Raw genomic sequence first — 20886 nt, 5'->3', positions numbered from 1 at the left:
TGGCCATGAATGGATGATCACACCATGTTATTTTATTGGAACAACAGCACAAGAGACCTCAAAGACTATGTTCTTTAGCATTCTTAATCCCTTTCATATAAGTGACAGATCAAAGCAAGCTTTGGGGTACCACAGCAAATTTTAAATGAGCAATGTTTTATGTTAGTCCCCATCGAACAATATAACCCGTGTTCGATGGGCACTGACATTTCTATTAGCTCAATCATTGGAAGTAAGTTTGGTAGTTGTAATCTTAAGCATTGAAGATCAGTCTAGGAGGTATGATCTCATCATTTGGAGATGAGTGATAAGTTTGGAGACATAATCTCAATCTTAGGAGATAAGTTTGATACGTGTGATTTTAGCCATTAAAGATGAGGGTATATATTAAATACCAAATGCCAAATCAACTGGTAATTACTCGTATCAAGTGGGTCGGGCTACCCAGGCTCCGGTCGGTCAAGGACTCAAGGTTTGGATGCTAGAACCAATTGTCACCCATTCAGGACGACCTGTATAGTCATCGCATATTTGTAAGCCTAGCCAAACCGTCATGCCATGTCCTATCAGACTCCAAGGGTCACCTTCAACATTTTTCACGGACGGGCCAGTCCGATGTCGCCTTCCAAAGGCCCGCTTGATATATGATGGATCCCCTCAGTCCAGCCTAATTGACACCACAAGGTCCACAAGCATACAACTTATTATAAATATATATATATGTATCATTCTTACAATCCAATCATAATATATCAACGGTAAAAACTACCACACACTTACCTGCAACCTGAGAAATAAGTACTTGTTTTACTTTTTGACCAGTCAATACCAGCCACTTGATTGTACCATTATATAAAACTAACCGCCACGTGGGTATCATCATTACCACAAAATCTTCAAAATGGCTGTTACCTACCGTCAGATTTGGTCTCATTTCCACTTCCTTGCATTTCTGGTCCACCCTGAACTACCGTATTACCATACGTCGGAAGCATCTGAGCATTTCTTCCTCCATAATACATTTGTTGCCCGTCACTAACTACTCCACCATGAAACTCATGATAACCTTCAACCGGATGAACCGGTCTCATCCCACCTCCGTACATCTGACCCACACCACCTGGACCAACCTGATGCCGGTAAGTCACCGGAATCTGACCCAACGGCGCCTGAATTCTTTGAACGTACTGATTTTGCATGTGAACTTGCTGAACCTGTTGTTGAGGAACCGGACTTGGCATATAGTAAACCGGCATTTGTTGTACGGGTCGACCCGGATAATGAGATTCGGGTAAATAATGCCACACTGGATTACCAGGATGACCCGTTTGCTGCTGCTGAATCAACGGCTCTGATACTTCTCTGTAACCATCAATCGGAGTCTCCTTGAAATCGACAGCTGAAACTGGACTAGGGTTTGAACCTGGGTTCTGGTTTGAATTCCCTGTTAGCCTTGTCTTCACTGGCGGAAGATTCGGCATTGACGGAGCAGCTGATGAAGTCGAACAATAGGGTGACGAAGTAACCGGAGCAGGTGAACCCGGATCCGTAACCGAAACATTATCAGTTAAAATCTGTCGAGTTCTGGGTTTGGATTCGTCTGTATTATCCAACCCGAATAGATAATCAGGAACTTCAGAAACAATTGAAGAAACTTCAGATCGGCCACGTTCAAGTGAAACCGATCCAACACCACCATTAAGAGCATCAAGAAACCAATTCTCTCTTTTAGTTGATCCATCAAGAAGAGACCCAATACTACTTGATCTTGAATTACTACCAATTGAGAATAGAAAAATTCGAAGTCTAACTAATTTAGGGTTATTACTACCTTGAATCAATCTTTCATATTCATCCATCATATTTTCAACATCTTCATCTGTACTAACTGATATCAATGCATCAAGATCTTCATTGGGTAATTGATATTTTATATTGATTTCTGTGTTACCTGATAGTTTTGAGAGTTTATTTAGTAAACCGGAAAAAGTGGTGGTACGATTAACAGCGACGATTCTTGTGTCACCTCCGACGTACCGGAGTTGATTATCGTGAGGGCGGGGTAGGATTTGACCACCGAAGCTGACCATGAATCTTAAACGTGGTTGAAGATCGTCTTGGTTTCTTGGTGTTGCCGTTGATCTTGGTGTCGATGATAGTGAATCGGTTGTTCCTGCTTCCATATCTGATTGTTGTTGGTGTGTCGTCATTTGCCGGTGACCTGAAAAATGTAATATAGAGTTGTGGGTCAGATTCTTGTAGCTTGATAGGTTTGTTCTGGTTGTGAAGTATTATATGGATTTAATATTGACAATTGCTAATTGAGACGGTATATTTACTAGGGTACACTTATTATTCGGTGACAAATAATCCTATGTTGAATTGTTAGTTATCACGAAAAACTCTTCTTACTAAAATGAAGTTAACAAACATTCTTTCATAACTCAAGAGAAAAATTACTTGTTAACTTAAATTAATTATCAATAGGGAAGTTCTACAAATTGCTTAGAGCCCCACTCGTCCTAAAAAACTAGTTCAAGATGTCATATATCTTCTCACACGTACACAAACCCAGATGGTCTTTGCCTATCCGTATTGTTTAGCCATTGCCATTGGCATGACAACCTAGCAATCCCACAAAGTTCATAACCTCAATACTTAATTTATACCTATTTGTGCCCCGTTTTCCTGTTCATGTTAGCAAAAGTTTAAGATAATTCCTCTTTAATTATTGAGCTAGTCTTATCCAACAGTGTTACTAAGCAAATAAAAGATGTGGTACAGCAGCATCTTGCTTTATGCAACCGAAAGGACAAACATTATCAGTGGAGGCTTGTTTTTTGTTTGGTAACTGAAAAATGGATGTTTTTTTTTTTTTTTGTTGAACTAAATGAAAAATGGATGCTACCATTGGATATTATGGCCAGCGTTTTGGGGAAAGCTAAATAGTTTTCGGGGTATGAAATTTTAAAGGGAATATCCAAAATTTTGAAAAGTTTTCGGGGAAATATATTTTATGGGGAATATGACTCAAAATAAAAAACTCTCCCCCTCACCTCCCTCCACCTCACCTCACATCCCTCCACCTCACCTCCCTCCACCTCATCTTCTCTCTCTTCTCCGATAGGTCCCTCCACCTCACCTCCCTCCACCTCATCTTCTCTCTCTTCTCCGATAGAGAGAAGAGAAGATGAGGTGGAGAGAGAGAGCTGAGGTGGAGAAGCTATTTTGCTTTCCCCCTAAATAAAATTGTCAAACAAAATTGACCAATTTTTGACCAAGTCTTCACACCCCGGAAACTATTTAACTTTCCCCAAAGCGCTGGCCGATATTATATACAATAATTCCAAATCTAACTTCATCAAGTTTTACCCACATTAGAAAGAGGTGAACATAACCACACTATATCAGCCACCAAGTGACAGATACTGGCATATTTTCCATAGACAACTACTATATGGACAATTGGAGACCCCTAAAGAAAAGGTTAATTCACCAAAAGCTCCCTGATTTTTCTTGACTTACAACTTCAGCCTCTAATTCTGTGAAGTGTACCTTATATTATAGTAGTCTCTAAACTCTCAAGTTAGTTCATCTCATGGAGAGTTCGGTGAGAATCCAATTTTTGAGAACTTATTAGAGACTTATTGGTTTATCGAAAATAATTGGGAGCTAAATTTTTTTTTTTGTGACAGAGGTCTCACAAAAAAGTATACATCAACGGATCAACCATCAGTACAGTAATCTAAATTTTAAATATTAGTTATGGCAAATAGTAAATTTGCCTTTCCCCATTTGTTCCAGTCTTCCCAAGTGTTACCACTCTGCTATCTCAACTCATGTAATCCTAACTTAACAATTTGTGTAATCCTAGCACAGAGATTAGACAATTGTCGGACTAACTAAGTCTTGACACAGTTAACTTTCTTGACTGACTAATGTTGACCTGACGGTTCAAATATAGCTTCCTTTTTTCCTCTTATTGTGAAAAATCGATATTAATCTTAAAATAGTACATCTATGATTATGGATGTTTATTTTTACTTAAAAGGTTTATCACTCATGACAAACTTTTTAGGTAAGGTGTCACATAATATTTTCATTCATGACATAAATGAAAAGAGAATATTATCTTTATATAAAAGAAAGATATTTATAAGAATATAGTAATGCATTTCAACAAAAAATAAAAAGAATATAGTAATGCTTTTAATTAAAGACTATAAAGAGCCAAATACTGAAAACTTGCCAGGCTGTTTGGATTCTAATAACATTTTAGAGAATTGCTAGCTTTATTCATAAAAATCAAAAGAAACTGACAAACAAACTCAACTCAACTCAACTATCTAGATTAAAAAGTTCAATGAAAATGACTTTTTAGCTCATTTTTATGGATCAAACTTTAACATAAATCAAAATTGGTTTTTGATATCAAGGTATTGTTTGGTTTCCTCAACTTAATTGGAATGTTTGTTTTGTCTGACTCGCCTTACTTCAATTTTATAGTGATTTGTTAGTCATTTCGGATCAAAATGATATCTTGAACGATCCTATACCCAAAACAAGACCGATGGTCACGATCTAAAGAGAGACAATGTAGATAAAGTCTCTCTCGATCATGTGACATGTCCATTCATATCTGCCTGTAACCCTGACTTTAGGCAGAGTATATGTGTTACTTTAAGTCAGACGAGTCAGATTCAAACAAAAAAACAGACAACAACTAAAAATAATTACTTCAAATTTCCCATGAGAGATTTTAATATTTGAATCTGCTTTTTTTTGTCAATCATCTTCTTGGAAGAAGTTAGAAACAAAGAGACTAATATTTGATTTTCTTAATTTGCCTAGATAGAGAGAATAATTTACTTAAGTTTATATAATAATATGTGATTTCTACAAGTTTTATGATTCCTCAACTCATCAATTATGCATTAAAAGAAAACAGTAATAAAAACCCCCAAATTGAAACCACTAAATAATTGAAAGTGAATTCCAGTAAAGAGAATCATAATTGAAGAAATCAATTGGGTTGATAGTTGATGATTACTTACTTGCTGATTGAGATGAGGATTATTGTACGATAGTTTTGTTGAGAAACTCTAGCTCCTTCCTGGTCTCTCTTCTCTGATGGTAAAGAAAGTAGAGAGAGAGAGAGAGAGAGAGAGAGAGAGAGAGAGAGAGAGAGAGAGAGAGAGAGAGAGAGAGAGAGAGAGAGAGAGAGTTTATTAGGTAGAGGAGAAGAGTTTAGATGGCCGGCTATGTGGTGATGAGGAGAGGCAGGCCCCATTATTTCCTTTAATTCCATTTGGCCTCATTGTCTGACCAACTCATCTTTTTGGTCCACATATTTTGATCATCATCCATTTTGACCCACTAAACGGCTACACAGCCATATTGTAACACAAAGTTCATTTTTTTTCCCTTTTCTGTCTATTGTCTAAATAAAGAGGGTGAAGGATTAGAGAGAAAAGAAAAGATATCAGAGAGAAATTTTTTTTGATGATTACCATTTTCCACCAAACTTCCATCGAATTGCCACATGGTAACTTTTTTATGACAAACGCAGTCGCCGTCTTTATCACCGTGCCTTCATCTTTTCATTGTGTTTGAATGCTTCTTAGTCTCACTTTCTCCCCTCAAACCAAAAGCCTAGTTTAAATTTTCTCTCTCTCTCTCTCTCTCAACCCCGATGAATGTGATTTGGAGTTTTATCTCATCAAACTAGATTCGTCTAGTCTAAGTGGTTGTGTCTGCTCAAACTATAATGTGTAAATATAAAGAAGACTTGAAAGGAGAGAGATATATGGAGTAGCAAATTGCAAATAGAAAGGGAGCAGAAAATATATGAAAAAAAAATGAAGAAATAAAGATATGAAGACGTGGTGATAAAGAGTCAGGACTGCCCCTATCACCAAATAAAGTTGTTCGATGCGAGTCTTGGGAGAAAGTGTTGTTGCCTCATTCTCTTTTTCTCTCTCATATTATGGCAAAAAGACAAAAACAAGAAAATTTCTAACTACAATAAACCTTGAGTTGAAATTTTGACATGAGGGTAGTTCATGGGGTGAAAATAAAAGTGGGTTAGAATAAGGGGTCCAAAAGGATGAGTTAATCACAATATGGAGGTCATGAAATGGAAATAACCTTTTAATTGTGTGCGCCGCAACGTGGAGGACGTGGTATTTGTATACTTAACCAAAGACAAATGATCGCAGCTTTCCTCGTCATACTCTCTCTCTCTCTCTCTCTCTCTCTCTCTAAAATATGTGGCTACCACAACCTATAATCTATATCAACCACCATTGCCATCCTTCATCAAAAAAAAAAAAAAAAAAAAACCACCATTGCCATAGTCAAGGGGTTCTTTTAGATTGGTGTTTCTTAGTTTCTATTCTCTTAATCTTTTTTCTCTCAATTGAAATTCTCTGAATATGTGAGTTTGATTTGTTTTGTTTAAATGGATCCGATACAATAATTAAACAAAATTCAAATATATTGAAATTATTTCGAGTTTTCCGTATAATAAGTGTTTAAATCTAAAATTGAAAAGCAAACAATATTTCAGGTACGTATAATAAGTGCTTAAATCTAAAATTGAAAAGCAAACAATATTTCGGCGTACCTGATTATTTTCTCGAACGGACTATCGATCCTCAATCATTTGAATTTATCACACTTTTGTGGGATTAGCAAACATAAATTTCAAAATATTACAAAGATGACTAAGATAAGCTATTTAGGAGGATGACTTTTATATCATAATGAAATTATGAATAAGAAACGACAAAAAAAATACCTATTTAAAATCAAACTAAAATAATAATGTTTGCCCTGCCCTACATCATACCTCAGAATCTAATTATCCATGGGAGAAGGTTAAACTAAAAAAATATGAAATTGGGAACTTAATTGGAGTTTTATTCATTAATGGATATGGCTCCTACCTATCACACTTTTTCCAACTAAATATTTTTACAAGGCCTTTCAAGGGTGTTTGTTACTCCGTTAGCATTATCAAAATTGAAGATAAATGGTGCAAAACATTTTTTTGTGTAGTGGTTGGACACGCACTCTATAATACGAATGTCCCAGTTCGATCTTATTGAAGTGTGAATCAAGAATTTATTGAATTTTAATATAAATAGAGTAGGACTAGATTAGTTGGACTTTAGGCCCCTTAAGTTGGTCTTTAATGACAGATGTATATGACCTTTAGGGCTCTAAGCAGATAATTATATGCTTATTCTATTCATGGATTTTGATAAGAGTATATCTTTGAATTATTTCTTCATGATGTATTAATGTCATGTAATGATGACTCTTTTAGTCTATTCTCAAAAAATTTGAACACGAATCCATCATAACTCCGTTAATAAAACTTCGTGATATAATTGAGTTTACTTGGGAATTAATTGAAGATTTTACAATAATTCAAACCAATGATTTTGAAAGGCCAGCGCTTTGGGGAAAAGCTAAATAGTTTCTAAGGTGTGAAATTTTAAAAGAAATATGCAAAATTTTGAAAATTTTTTGGGGAAACAAATTTTATGGAGAATATATTTTTTTTACCTCTCTCTCTCCCCACCACTCTCTCTGTCTTCTCCCCACCACTCTCTCTGTTCTTCAACAGACCGGAACTCCGACGAAGGGAAACTCCTTCGCCGGAGTTTCTAGAGAGAGTGAATTTTTTTTTTTTATCTTTCCACGTCGGCCGGAAAATTTTCCGGCCGGCGACCTGGTCGGAGAAGACAGAGAGAGTGGGGGGGGGGGGGGGGGGGGGGGGAGGGGAGGGGGGGGGGAGAGGTGAGGTGGGGAGAGAGAAAGGTAAAAAATATTCCCCATAAAATAAAATTGTCAAACAAAATTGACCAATTTTTGACCAAGTATGCACGCACTGGAAACTATTTTGCTTTCCCCAAAGCGCTGGCCTTTTGAATCATTATAGATGTGCATTTACAAACAAAAAATGTGAAGAAAACATATCATAAGGGGATTATGAAACACTAAAAATGCCGAGGTTACACTAAAACTCTTGTTAAGAGCATCTCCAATGTAATACTCAACAAAACTTAATTAATCCATTGTGTCAAACATGAATTGAAATTCTCTTTTCTAGGTGACAATATTGAGTGTTGGGTTATGGTGTCTCGTAGTGTTCTAAGCAGAATCTCAGACATCTAATGTCTACCACTAGCATTCTCTGGATCTCATGCATAAGCTAATTAAAACGAATCAAGCGGTTTTGAGATTTACCTGAATCGCTATTCCCACGGACTAAACTGACTACTTTGGCTCGAAAACTAAGTTCTCCAATAGTAGATCCTCTACTTGAGACACCCGAGCAATCAACTTGATCTCCGCCCTTTCAGTTAGCTAGAACTATCTTTGGCAATTAGGTGAAGAACACCTGCTTCTTTAGACTAGACAGATAGTTGAGAACTATTCTCTCTCTCTCTCTATACTTGATGTTTGTAGAGATAGAGATATCTTTGAGAACTTTTCACACTTGTCTATGTTCTAAAGAGACCCTTATATAAAATATCATAAGTCAGAATCTCATTCGGACAGAGGTTCCTTGATAACCACATAAACAAATATCCGAGTACCACTTAGATTGGGATTCCTAAATGAGTTAATCATCTGGGGAAACCCCAATAAGGTGGTCGGCCAGTCAGATCGACCCCTTATTAGGTTGGGTCTAGTCGGGCCCTATAACATGGTCGGTCATGCCTTGGCCGACCCTCATTTGGCGGGACCTTTTGCCCGGCCCATTCCCCTTTTCTTTTGGGCTTTTGAACAAGTTAGACATTGTGAAATTTGATGACACAATTCAGACCGTGAAACAGCTTTTATATCTGACTTTCTTGAGTCAGATAATATACGGAGTATCCAACTTAGAAAAGAGGTGTAAGAAGAAGGTGAGTACTAACACCACTTTCATGCGTTAAATCTTTGCCTCCTTTAAACCTCTCTCTCTCTCTCTCTCTCTCTGTCTCTCTCTGTCTATCTATAGAACCCATTTTCCAAAAATCAACATCATCATCACTACTACTTTGCATGCCAGTTCTTTTACTTCTGTTCTTTCCTGGGTCAGTCTTGAAGTTTCTTCTCTTCCCCAAAAAAACCAAATCTTTTTTAGCAATGGAAGAAGAATCAATCGATCTTCGTTGCAATAGAAGTGATGGTAAACAATGGAGATGTGGAAGACCAGTAATGAACAATAAGAAGTTTTGTCAACTTCATTACCTTCAAGCTAAACATCGTCAGTACAAACAAAAAGTACCCGAATCTATTAAACTTCTAAGAAAACCAGGTAGTAAATCAAAAAACAAAAATGGTGGGTCTTCTTTGATTTTGAAGAAAAATGGTGGGTCTTCCTTGATTTTGAAGAAAAAGAAGAAAAGGAGGTTACTTGGGTTTCCAATGGTGGAATTTCGTAAGGTTTTGCAGAAATTGAAGTTCAAAAAGGGGGATTTACAAGTTGATTTGATCAAATTGTTTTTACAGAGACAGATAGGGAGAGAAAAGGAGCGAACTTTGTTGGTGAATAGTAATGTAGAAGACGAAGGAGAAAAGTTAATTAGGGATTTGCCTAATGGGTTTATGTCGATTTCACTTGTTCCTGTTCGAAATTTTGATAATGTTGGTTTAATTTGTGAGAGAAAATTAGGAATTGATTCTGGGTCTTTGTTTAGACATACAATTAGGTCTAAAAACCTTGAGCCTCTTCCAATTGGTACACTTAAGGTGTGTATTTGCTATTAAAATTGTATCTTTCTTGTTAAATTTGTATTAATATCTATTGATCTTGATTGAATTTATTGGTTATCTGTGTCTTTAGGTTGTTCCTTATAAACAAAATTTAGTTGATTCTAAGAAAGGGATGAAGAGGATTTGTCATAGATGTCAAAGGAGTAATGGGTTGAATTTGATTAGATGTTCGAGTTGTCGAAAAGAATCATTTTGCATGGATTGTATTGAGAAATGGTAAATCTCAATCCTAGCTATGAATACTTGGTTCCGTTAAATTCGAAATGGCATCTAGGGTTTTAACGATCTAGCATTGGTACATGGTAAATTTCATATTTGCTTGCAAGTAGGGTTAATGATCTTGCAAATAGGGCTTTAACGATCTCGCTCTAGAGCTTTAACGATTGGTACATTTGGTACATGCTGTATTCATACTTGTTTGCAAATAGTGTTTAGAGATCTAACTTCTAGGGTTTTAATGATCTATCATTGATACATGTTGAGTTACATATTTGTGTACGAATAGGTTTTAATGATCTATCTCCTAGGGTTTTAAGCACAATTTGGGTTAGCATCGTCTTTTAACATCGATTGAAATTTAGGTCTACTTTGGTGCCCAAAGAAGTTAAAATGTCTTGCCTTGTGTGTCGTGGATCTTGCAATTGTAAGACATGTTCGTGTAATCCATCCGAAGATCGTGATAGTAAGGTCTGAATCTTGATTGGTTTCTAAATTATTAATCCTCGCCTCGTCTTTGTTCCATTTTGTTTCTTATTGCCGATTTGATCCTGATATATCAATCTACATTTTGCAATATACTTCCAGGGTTCTATGGAAGTTCAAAATAATGTTAACAAAATACTTCAGTTTCACCGTGTTCTGTGTTTACTTCTTCCTGTACTGAAACAACTCAATAAGGAACAGAGGATTGAACTGGAGATAGAGGCCAAAATGAAAGGTTATTTTTATCCCATGTTCTCTTTTGCGACCTTAACTTCAAGACAATATGTAATACTGATGTACTAACTACTCGTTGTCGCAGGAAAGTCATCGACTGAAATCCTAATTCAGCAAGCAATTTGTGACTCTAACGAACAACTATACTGGTATGTCCATGATAATAGAACTAGTCTGTTGTTCCTGAATTTGATGATCGTTAGGGCCCGAAAACTGTGCCCATCTCAATGGAGTAGTACTATTCTTGTGAAAGAGATCTTAATCGGGCTCAGAGTAGGCCTGAATGCTCCCCGGCTAGAAATCCATTTTTTTCATCTTTTTCTGCATGTCTCAAGGGGTCATATCTTCGTACAAGAGCTCTTAGGCCTTAGTTCAATGCTCTGGCCTAGGTCACGTCCGAACTCTCTGTGACTAGCAATCAAATAGTTAAATTTTTTATGCACATCTTAAGGGAGTAGTGACTCGGCACAAGAGCCCTTTAAGATAAGTGCTCAGGCCTAGGTCAGGCTAGAAGATTACGTGACTAGGAATTAAATAGTTCACATTTTCATCTATTTTATGCACATCCCAAGAAGGCAGTAACTCGGCGTAAGATCCCTTAGATCATTGATCGGGCCCAGTTCAGGGAATAAAGTTCAGGCACAATATAGTGTACGTCTCCTTGGTTACATAATAATTGGGTATGAACATAATAAATTCTATTGTTTTGCTGCAGTAATAATTGCAGAACTGCTATTGTCGATTTTCATAGAAGCTGCCCAAGATGTTTCTATCACCTCTGCCTAAGTTGTTGTCAGGAGATTCGTAGCGGAACCCTACCCGGAGGCATTGGAAAAGTGGTATATCATTACCCTAATAAAGGGAAAAGTTACATACATGGAGGAAAACCTCTTTTCGATGTGAATATAAAGCAAAGAAGCTCATCTAAGCGAAAATTTGGACAGAGATCATTGCCCGAGTGGAGAGCTAATGAAAAAGATGGAACTATATCTTGCCCCACGAAGGACTTAGGTGGGTGCAGTTATAATGTATTGGATTTAAGATGTGTTTTTCCATTAAATTGGGCGGAAGAATTGGAAATGAATGCTGAAGAAATTGCTTGTAGTTATGATTTTCCAGAAACTGTTGATGCATCTAATTGTTACTTGGGTAAGAAACATGGAGGATTCAACAGAAATTTGCTAGAAGCAGCAACCAGAGAAGAATCTGATGATAATTTCCTGTATTTTCCAAATCAAGAGGATATCGAAGACGAAATTGAACACTTCCACAAACATTTGAGTAAAGGTCAGCCTATTATAGTTCGTAATGTTCTTCAAAGTTCGTCAGGTTTGAGCTGGGATCCAATTGTCATGTTCAAAGGGTATCTTGAAAAAAATGATTCGAAAAATGAGAATGATATGAAGGTAGTCAGAGCTATTGATTGCTTGGATTGGTGTGAGGTCAGTGCAATTCAGTTCCATATGCTATTCTGTGTTCTGTTTTTTCCTAGTCAAGCTCGCTTGGGGCTGGGAACTCGGGCCTGTGTACTCGGTTGATCACATCACATTTAGTCCTAGTGTTTAATATAAATATCTTTTCGATGGACAGGTTGAAATTGGGGTTCGGCAATTCTTAGATGGATATTTAGAAGGGAGGATGCATTTGAATCGGTGGCCAGAGATGCTTAGAGTGAAGGAATGGCCTTCGCCGGAGATGTTTCCGGAAGAGTTTACATCTCATAATGCAGAACTGGTTCGTGCCCTACCATTTCAAGAATATACGAATCCCATCTCTGGTCGTCAAAATCTTACTACAAAGCTCCCGAAGGAATTTTTGAAGCCTAAATTGTGTCCACGTATGTACATTTCATATGGGATAGCTCAAGAACTCGGACGAGGTGATTCTGTTACTAAGCTGTCTTATAATGGATCTGATATGGTACGTATTACTCGTGTGCCCGTACAGGTGAACCTTTCATTTGTGTTCCTTCTTCTTCTGTTATGGTTTCAGAAGCGTTTCGTTTTCTCGTTTAGCCTTTAGCAAAAAAAAAAAATTAGCCATCACATTGTTGTTTCAGGTGAATATTCTGACTCATACTACGGATGTTGTAACTTCAGTCGAACAAAATGAAAAGATAAAGAAACTGAAGAAAAAGCACTTGGATCAAAATGAGAGGGAGTCGTTCAAGTTACCGAGGAATCAGAAAATGGTTAAGAAAGCGGAGAATGGTTCGTGTTTGTCGAGTGAGAAAATGGAAGAAACCAGCACCTCGGAAACACCGACCTCTTGCTTGAGTCCCTGTGATCATATTTCTGAAAACCATCATATTTTGTTAAAAGATGAATCGCTGTCTGGCAATGGCTGTAGTGGTCAAAACGGTGAAGAGTCTTATGAGGGAAATTTTTGTTTGGAAGAGAGTAAAGAACGTCTTGCTAGTTGTGGGAAAAGTTCAGTTTCAAATTCTCCTGGGGTTCAATGGGATGTTTTTCGTAGAGAAGATATTCCACAGCTTGCAGAGTACCTTAGAATACACTCCAACGAGTTCAGGCACACATATTGTTCTTCAGTTGAACACGTAAGAAATCGAATTAAGATTTCTCCCATGGGGTTTTCATTTTCAAATTCAGACAAGTCAGACTCATACAATAATTACCACCTTAGTTTTTCATCTTTACTTATTGGTATATCTTTTTTACTGTGGAGCAGGTTTCACATCCTATTTTCGATGAGTGTTTCTTTCTTGATTCAAAACACAAAAGGAAGCTCAAGGAGGAGTTCAGTGAGCACTAAAAGTTCATTTTCTGTTGCATAATTGGAATTTGAATTTCATAAATTAACTTCCTTAGTACTGATTCCAGAAGTCGAGCCTTGGACATTTTATCAGCGTGTCGGAGAAGCAGTGGTGGTTCCTGCCGGATGCCCTTATCAATGGAGAAATCTCAAGGTAATATTCTTAAAGGTTTCACGAGTACACTTTTCTTTTACCAATTTTCCGATGTGATAACGGTTTTCGTGTTTGAATATCTCTAGTCTTGTGTGAATGTGGAAATGGATTTCGTGTCTCCTGAAAATGCCAATACATGCATCAAATTGATTGATGAGGTCCGCCTTCTTCCTCAAAATCACAGAGCGAAGCTAAACAAGCTAGAGGTAGATCTTATCGATGTTCTTCTTTCCAGTTTAAGGTTCGCTTAATATATTTTCATATATAAACCTAATTAAGCGAGAATATATGTTTATTCTGGTTTCAAACAGGTGAAGAAAATGAGTATCTATAGTATTAGTGCCGCAATTAAAGGAATTCGTGAGTTGACACCAACTGCATTGTAAGTTGCTTGATATGGAATAATTTTCTATTTTACTTGTTACCCTACAATGTGGAACCATTAGTTAACCTATTAAAGGTTCCTGCTCATCAGTTTGATCATAGATATGTTATAGACCAATCTATTATTGGGGTGTATCTTCGTTCATGAGTTACTGTTTTTGACTCACCATCTATGCCTAACCAGCCCCGACGACTATGGATATTGTCCTTGGTTAGTCGTTACCACATGGCTGGTGATTTTGTTACCAGCTTGAGCCCTCATAAGTCATAACTCAACCCAAAAGACTTTAATCCAGGTATGAGCATTCACCTAAGCAATGTATGACCAAGTGTGGTCCTGACACGTGAAGCTCGCATGTGGGTTCCAAAGACATCCTTCTCATACTGTTAGGATCGAGCGGGTCTATGGGGCCACCACGCTTTCGATATGCCGTCGGGTATGATCATCCATGCACTGGCCCACATGTCGAACCCTCAGATCGTGTGGCCAGATCGAGAGCCCGTGGGGATTTGTCGAAATTTCTACCAGATGATTTTAGCTATACTTAGACTGCATTCTAATTATCTGAAAGTATGTAAGGTTTCGTTGGCCAGAGAGAGACAAGTTTGGACTACAATTGTATATGTTTCCAAACTTTTCAGCTTTTAACAGAGCTTTACTTGTATATTCATGACCAGGGTTGGTTCTGTACTCATGAAGAAATCATGAAAGAAACCTCAAGAATCACCTTGCCCTTAATTAACTTCAGCTGGAGATGTTATCGGTTCTTCTTCTCTTTTTTTTATTTCCGTCTTCTACTTCATATTTTGAGCTTTTTATGTTTTTTGTGGACATAAATACCATTTTGTAGTCATTGTCATTTTTGACAACTTGAAATAACAGTATAATTATTAATTGGGTGGAAATAAAATAATATATACTCCTATATGCAAGATTAATGTCGATTCTTATTTACACAGGATTGTCGGTACAACTAGAAACAATCCGAGTGTACAAAATATTTAAGGTTCATTTGTCAGATGGTATGTGAGTCACAGAATTGGAGTGCTGATTGGGTCAAAATGTGGCCTCTGATGTGGAGCCTTGGTATAACAGGCAAGAGTACCATTTGGCCTATTTTGGTTCAACTATTAGAGTTCTAAGAGCAATATACACCTTTGGTTTTAGAAAATTGATTCGATTTTCTTACTTTTTGGTATTGGAGTTGGTAAATTATTTTCTTCAGTTAGACAACCAGTCAGATGGGTTAGTTTACTACTAATAATATACTCTTTGTTTATTGGAGTTGGTATGAAACTAGGCTAGCTAACAGCTTCAATTTCAAAGATGGAAAACAACTTTCTCCAGCAATGTCCACCCTTTCTTGCTTCCCATTTCTTCTTTCACTTGTATTCTATCTCTAACAAAAAACATATTTGACCCCCGACCGATCTATTCTATAAAAGTTGTCTGATTTTAATATCGTCCCAAATTTGGTTGATCTAAAAACTATCAAGTAATTTCTCCAAAAAAGAAAAGGTTTATAGCCAAAGATTCGAAATGTCTCTCCATTTGAGAAAAGGGTCCGGATAAAGGTGTGTCCCTAAATTGCTATTCGCGCTCGAGCGGATCTGGAAAAGGAGCCCTGAGCACCCCTTTCCCTTTTCCTGCCTTAATTTCTTCTTATTCGTGTCTTCTCTCCTCCCTCCCATTTCTTCTTCCATGATTTTTTGTCAGGTTTCTCTTCTCTCTCTCACTCGAGGACTCTTTAACTCAGTGTTGATGGATTATATATGAAGAAAAGTGGAATGAAATAGAAGGAAGGTATAATAACTAAAATGGAATGAAAATTTGAATGGTCTCAAACTCGAACTAGCCTGAGACCCTCGAATTACCTAGCCCGAGAGCCAAAACAAAGTTTTAGAGTGGTTCAAGTCTGAGGCGTTGCTTTAGCTCTCTAACTGATCACTCAAAAAAGGCGGTTATAGATGTCGAAGGTAACAAGATTAACTAGATCCGAACCCGTTTCTAAAGTGCGAACAACAATTTCAAGGGGTACCTTTAACGTCTGCCTTAGAGAAAAATACATGTAACTATTCAACCAACCGGGTTCCCTCAAGATGGTGAGATTCACTTGCATTCTTTTTTTCTTTGTTGCAAATTCACATAATTAAGGGCAAGTTCCATAAGACCTACCAATTTTTTTTTTGTTGAAAAGTCGTACCAATTATTATCTACATGTAAGAATAAAAGGTGTTTTATTATAGGATATCTTATGATTAAAAGTGATGACAAACATCCCACCACCGGAATTCTCTCCCCATCTTCTTCACATGTGACCCATCACATGTTCTTGAATTTTTCCGGTTTGTTCTCACTCTTTTGTTTATAGATTTATTCATTCATATATATTCCCTCCCACCCCACCCCACTTATTTAATCCTCCTAATAAGACCAACATACTTGCACACAAATATACCCCATTCCAATGTCTTGTGATGAGAGAGAAACCCCTCACCATTCCCTTAAAGAGTTGATTTTTTACTTATTATAGAGAGAGAGAGAGAGAAAGAGAGAGAGAAATCAAATGAAAAGAAAAAGACAGACTGAAAAGCCAAAAACTAAAACAAATTCATTAGACCCAAAATAGATTCTCATATCATCCATACAATATCTTCTTTACTTATACAGTAGTGTCTAGTACTACTAACAAGTCTATCAGCTAATAAGCAAAATACCCAGAAAAGTTATAGCCCCCTAAAATTTACAGGTAATAACAAAAAAACAGACATGATTCCAAAAGTTGATTTGTCATTTAGCATCACGTGAACCCAACCAAATGTGTGTGATTACAGGAAAGAGATGACAATCATGAAGGGCAAAAAGGTAAAGATGGAAAAAACAGAGTAAGAAAATGATGGAGAAGAAGATGAAGATGAACCTGTTTTTTCAAAGTGAAGTGAATCAACAGCTAATGGCATGTTTTCTTGATCAGGACTACATTTTGATTCATGAGGATGGGCACTATACATAATAGCGCGTAACACAGCTGAAACGGTCGGAATATAAGCCGTTTTGTTTCGTGCTAGTAACCAAGTTAGGCCCATTAGTTGACAATCTCTACTGAACATTTTGCTTGCCCTACTATTATCTGTCTTCGTGTTTGTGCCGTTTTTTCCTTCTTTCAACTGTTACATTTCATGGTCAATTTCGTCATTTGACACCAACATTTCAATAGAAATAAATAAATTATCGAATTACAGAAAAAGAATCGTCTGAATCAAATGGACACGTAAAGAGTAATGAACCTAATCATCTAAAAGAATCAGACATTAGGAGTCACACGAAAACAAACAATTTAAAATCTTTGAATTGGCCGACTCAATAGAACACAAATAAACATAGAAAGTCACTCTAGCGACTCAAGACATTCCGAGTAAGACAAACACAAACATCAAGCTTGAGTTAATTCAAAATTCGAGTCAGATTTCAAATCTGAAAAGTCAATATATAACTGAATTTATTAGTCTTTGGTTTTGAAAAGTTTTTCTACTGTTACCAGAAACTTTTCTGCGTTTTTCCATAAAATCCGAAAACTGTTCCACTTTTTGACACTCATAATAACAAGTCATTAGTATTAAAATTACGACAATGCCATTTACTAATTAAATGGACGAAAATAACCTTCTGAATGAAAAAGATGATGTTGTCTGCTTCATCTTCTTCCATCATGGATTTGGTAAAGATTTTGAAAAAAAAAAAACTTCAAGATTATGATCGGAAAGTTTACCTTCTGAAGAGCTCCGAGACATTTAGTACAACCGGAGTAAGAAGAATTCCGGCAACTATGTTCTAAATTTTTAACAGCAGCAGTTGGAGTAGCATTATGATAAGTAGAATTGATATTGAAAGCAGCCGGACAACTTAACGAACTAATTTGATGAAGACGAATTCCACAAAAACAAAGAATCGGATCACAAGTTCCGTTTGGTTGAGGAATATTGATTTTCCTATTTTCAAGTGAAATTTGTAATGAATTAACACATTTTTGTGAATCGTCAGGAATCATCGGTTCAAGATCTGATAAAGAAGATGATGAATCCGACGATGAAGATGATGAAATTTGAAGAGCTGTTCTAGCATGAGCAGCAAATAACCATGCGGCTAAAACAGGACAACATCGGCTCCGATCAAGATTGTTACCACAAGCTTCTTTAACTCCACCAAATAGTTCAGCGGATAGATCTAGATGACATGATTGAGCTTTAGTTTGAACTGGAAATGCTGGTACTGTGTTTGGAGATGAGTAGTTATTAGGTTTTAATGGTTGTTCGTGACCGTCGTCGGAGTGTATTCCGGCGACGATAGTTGAAGTGATGAGAAGAGGAAAGAGATAAAGGAAAAGAAGTTTGAAAAGGTAAAACAGATCCATATGATGATGATGAAAGAGAAAGAGAGAGTTTTAGAGAGAGAAAATGTTGGTGGCCGCTTTTTCTTCTTCGTCTTGTTCTCTTTTCGTTTAGTTTAGTAGTATATATATATACCTTTAAAGATGGAGAGATTCAAGAGATATTCTTTAGCTCTCTATAGTAGTCTAGTGTTACTGGTTTCTTTCTTGATTCAGAGATAACACCTTCAACACAGTAGAGAGAAAAAAGTAGAGAGAGAAAGAAAGTAGAGAGAGAGAAGAGAGTAGGATGAAGTTATGCCACAGTGCTCCCCGGTCACGAAGAATGTTATGTGAGCATGATTCCTTATTAATAGCAATAAATTTTTATTGAAATAAAATTAGATTTGACTGTGAGGCCTCTTAGCCCCCCTGATGATGTGGCATGTCTATACCAAGAGTGATCATTTTTTTGAGAAATCAAAGGAGTCGGACATAGGTAATCCGGAATTTTGAAGTTAATGTGTAACACCGCCTGGAAAAGGAGAATAGGGTGTGGTTGTGAGAAAACGTTACAAGAGCTTGTTATACCATACTCGTCTGAGCCAAAATGAGCACATCACAAATTATTACTTATTTCAGCATTGCTCAACCCGAATAACATATAAGCAAATGTATGTCCACTGGAAAATCCAACAAATTTCTTAGCTTACGAGACTGAGTGAGTAATGACCTTGTGGAAAACTGAGCTAGTAAGTTGCGATGCTCACAGGCTACGAAGCGAGAAGAGACCAAACTCTACTTACCTCGTTTGGTTGCTTCATGAACAAATTCACTACCAAGTCACCCTTCACCATACATAGGATTTCTTCTCCTTCCATTACGTGGCCACACCACCCAACATGTGTAGTCCACGACCTTCATAAAGTTAAAATGTACGAAGCTCATATCTTTGATTAGTAGTTTGTTTGGTACACGAGTCTGTCGTAGGGTCAAAATATTTGACACACATTATAGGTGAACTAACTATCAACGACATCCTGCCTAATTGCAGGTCGATAATTTCATCTCGGCCCATCTTTAGTCTACTATGCTTGACATGTGTAAGTCCACAAGTTGTCCACAACAATTATCGCAAATAACGAACACACAGTAGTTGACGACTAGCCTGTCAACTACGATCTTTTGTTCACCTAATTCATACAACTGTTATGAGATAGCGGAACTTAGAGTAACAAGGTGAAAGTTGAAAATATTTTTTTTCAAAATAACTTTTTATGTTATAAATTGGGAGTTGTTTTGGAAGAATCATGTGGTTGTTGATGAAAAAGGTCATCTTTATAAAAAAAAAAATAAATGAAAAAGGTTACCGCATTTTTGTTTTTTGTGCTTATTTTTTTTATTTCCCACCTTCATTTCCACGTAGATATATAAAGCAACCGTTTGATCTCCTCAATGTATATACAGAACGTTAAAACTGACGACAAAGCTGGCTTGTCAAGCATGTGGCCGTTGACGGCAATGGTCCACCGTGTTTCAATTTCGTTTCACGCACGGTAACGTACGTGAACAAAACAGTCATCATAAGGAGTGTAGCAAGAAACTCAAACGTCAAATCCAACAACCTTTGGTGAAAGATTCCAATCAATTGCCTACCGGGCTAGCTTTATTCTATAGTTCCATCCTATGAGCTAGGTCACATTGGATGCCAAGGGGAAGAGTCAGCTTGGTTGCTAGGTTCAAACGAACCAAAGTGGCTCCTTTGCCAGCTTAGTTTCAACAAGTCCGCGAAAATTGAGAGATCCGTGAAAGCAGAACTAGACCGGGTCATAAATAATCGGACTAAAAAAGCTCGACGATTATGGTCGGTCCTTTTCGAGATGAATTGCTCTTTATCTCTGATTCGGTCTTTCTTCTAACAACTCCGTGGACAACGAACCAGACCAAATCAAATATTTAGATCGGTTCTGAAGAAAAGTCTTGATAAAGTGTCTACAATTTGGTTGGTTCTCTACTAATCATACGAAATCCATATCCTTGGACCTTGAGTATATGGATTTCGAAAAGAGAGTTTCGAAAATACCCATAACCAACTAGAGGAATTCGAAATCATCCATGGGGTTAGTACACCATATACTCAAGGATATTTAAATGACCACAAATGTCAACATTCACTCCCACTGCTTGGTAAGAGAGAGAAGGCTACTACTAGTACCTAGTAACGGGAGGTTTGACTTTTCTAAACAGAGTAGTATCGACTGTTTGTTTTAGCGTTTATAGAAACAGTTTCTGAGCGAGTAAAAATAGCTCATGCTTCTGATATTGTACCTTTTCTACAGGCTTACAGCCAAACAGCCATAGTGGTGGGTGCCAGTTGATGCACCCCAAAGGGTCCAAACCCACTCTTATCAAGTTCCAATTTTTTTATGTTCAAAGTTAGAGAGAGAAAGTGAATCTTTTTTCTTATGTTATACTTGTCATCAGTTACCTCTAACCTGC

The 20886-nt window shown here is 37.1% G+C and overlaps 3 protein-coding genes across 7 annotated transcripts; 1 reads left to right on the top strand and 2 right to left on the bottom strand.

Moving 5' to 3' along the window:
- Window positions 1-685: 685 nt before the first annotated feature.
- On the bottom strand, window positions 686-5178 carry LOC147560289 (uncharacterized). The gene is made up of 2 exons (XM_086662470.1): window positions 5055-5178; window positions 686-2221 (listed from the first exon to the last, which is right to left on the bottom strand). Exon 2 carries the CDS (start codon window positions 2208-2210, stop codon window positions 909-911), a length of 1302 nt encoding a protein of 433 aa, XP_086518596.1. The 5' UTR covers window positions 2211-2221; window positions 5055-5178; the 3' UTR covers window positions 686-908.
- A 3635-nt stretch (window positions 5179-8813) lies between these two features.
- Window positions 8814-14946, top strand: LOC147560288 (lysine-specific demethylase JMJ26-like). 5 transcript variants are annotated; one of them, XM_086662465.1, is made up of 13 exons: window positions 8814-9750; window positions 9845-9990; window positions 10356-10461; window positions 10579-10711; window positions 10796-10859; window positions 11426-12152; window positions 12301-12630; window positions 12770-13267; window positions 13399-13471; window positions 13551-13636; window positions 13723-13842; window positions 13948-14018; window positions 14699-14946. In XM_086662465.1, exons 1-13 carry the CDS (start codon window positions 9061-9063, stop codon window positions 14727-14729), a joined length of 3075 nt encoding a protein of 1024 aa, XP_086518591.1. In that variant the 5' UTR covers window positions 8814-9060; the 3' UTR covers window positions 14730-14946. The 5 variants fall into 5 exon arrangements, with proteins under 5 accessions (XP_086518591.1, XP_086518589.1, XP_086518590.1 ...); XM_086662463.1 differs by having other exon boundaries at window positions 8836-9750; window positions 14317-14946; XM_086662464.1 differs by having other exon boundaries at window positions 8911-9750; window positions 12301-12657.
- A 1661-nt stretch (window positions 14947-16607) lies between these two features.
- LOC147560287 (putative GPI-anchored protein At4g28100) lies at window positions 16608-20504 on the bottom strand. The gene is made up of 2 exons (XM_086662467.1): window positions 17791-20504; window positions 16608-17188 (listed from the first exon to the last, which is right to left on the bottom strand). The coding sequence occupies exons 1-2, from the start codon at window positions 18430-18432 to the stop codon at window positions 16850-16852; spliced, it is 981 nt and encodes a 326-aa protein (XP_086518593.1). The 5' UTR covers window positions 18433-20504; the 3' UTR covers window positions 16608-16849.
- Between the last annotated feature and the right edge of the window lie 382 nt (window positions 20505-20886).

Source organism: Eschscholzia californica, unplaced genomic scaffold, assembly GCF_041429995.1.
Source record: "Eschscholzia californica isolate CP2 unplaced genomic scaffold, dmEscCali1.0.p SCAF_2, whole genome shotgun sequence".
NCBI lineage: Eukaryota > Viridiplantae > Streptophyta > Magnoliopsida > Ranunculales > Papaveraceae > Eschscholzia > Eschscholzia californica.
The sequence above is the reverse complement of the archived record's forward strand: the minus strand, read 5'-3'. Positions and strand labels throughout refer to the sequence as shown.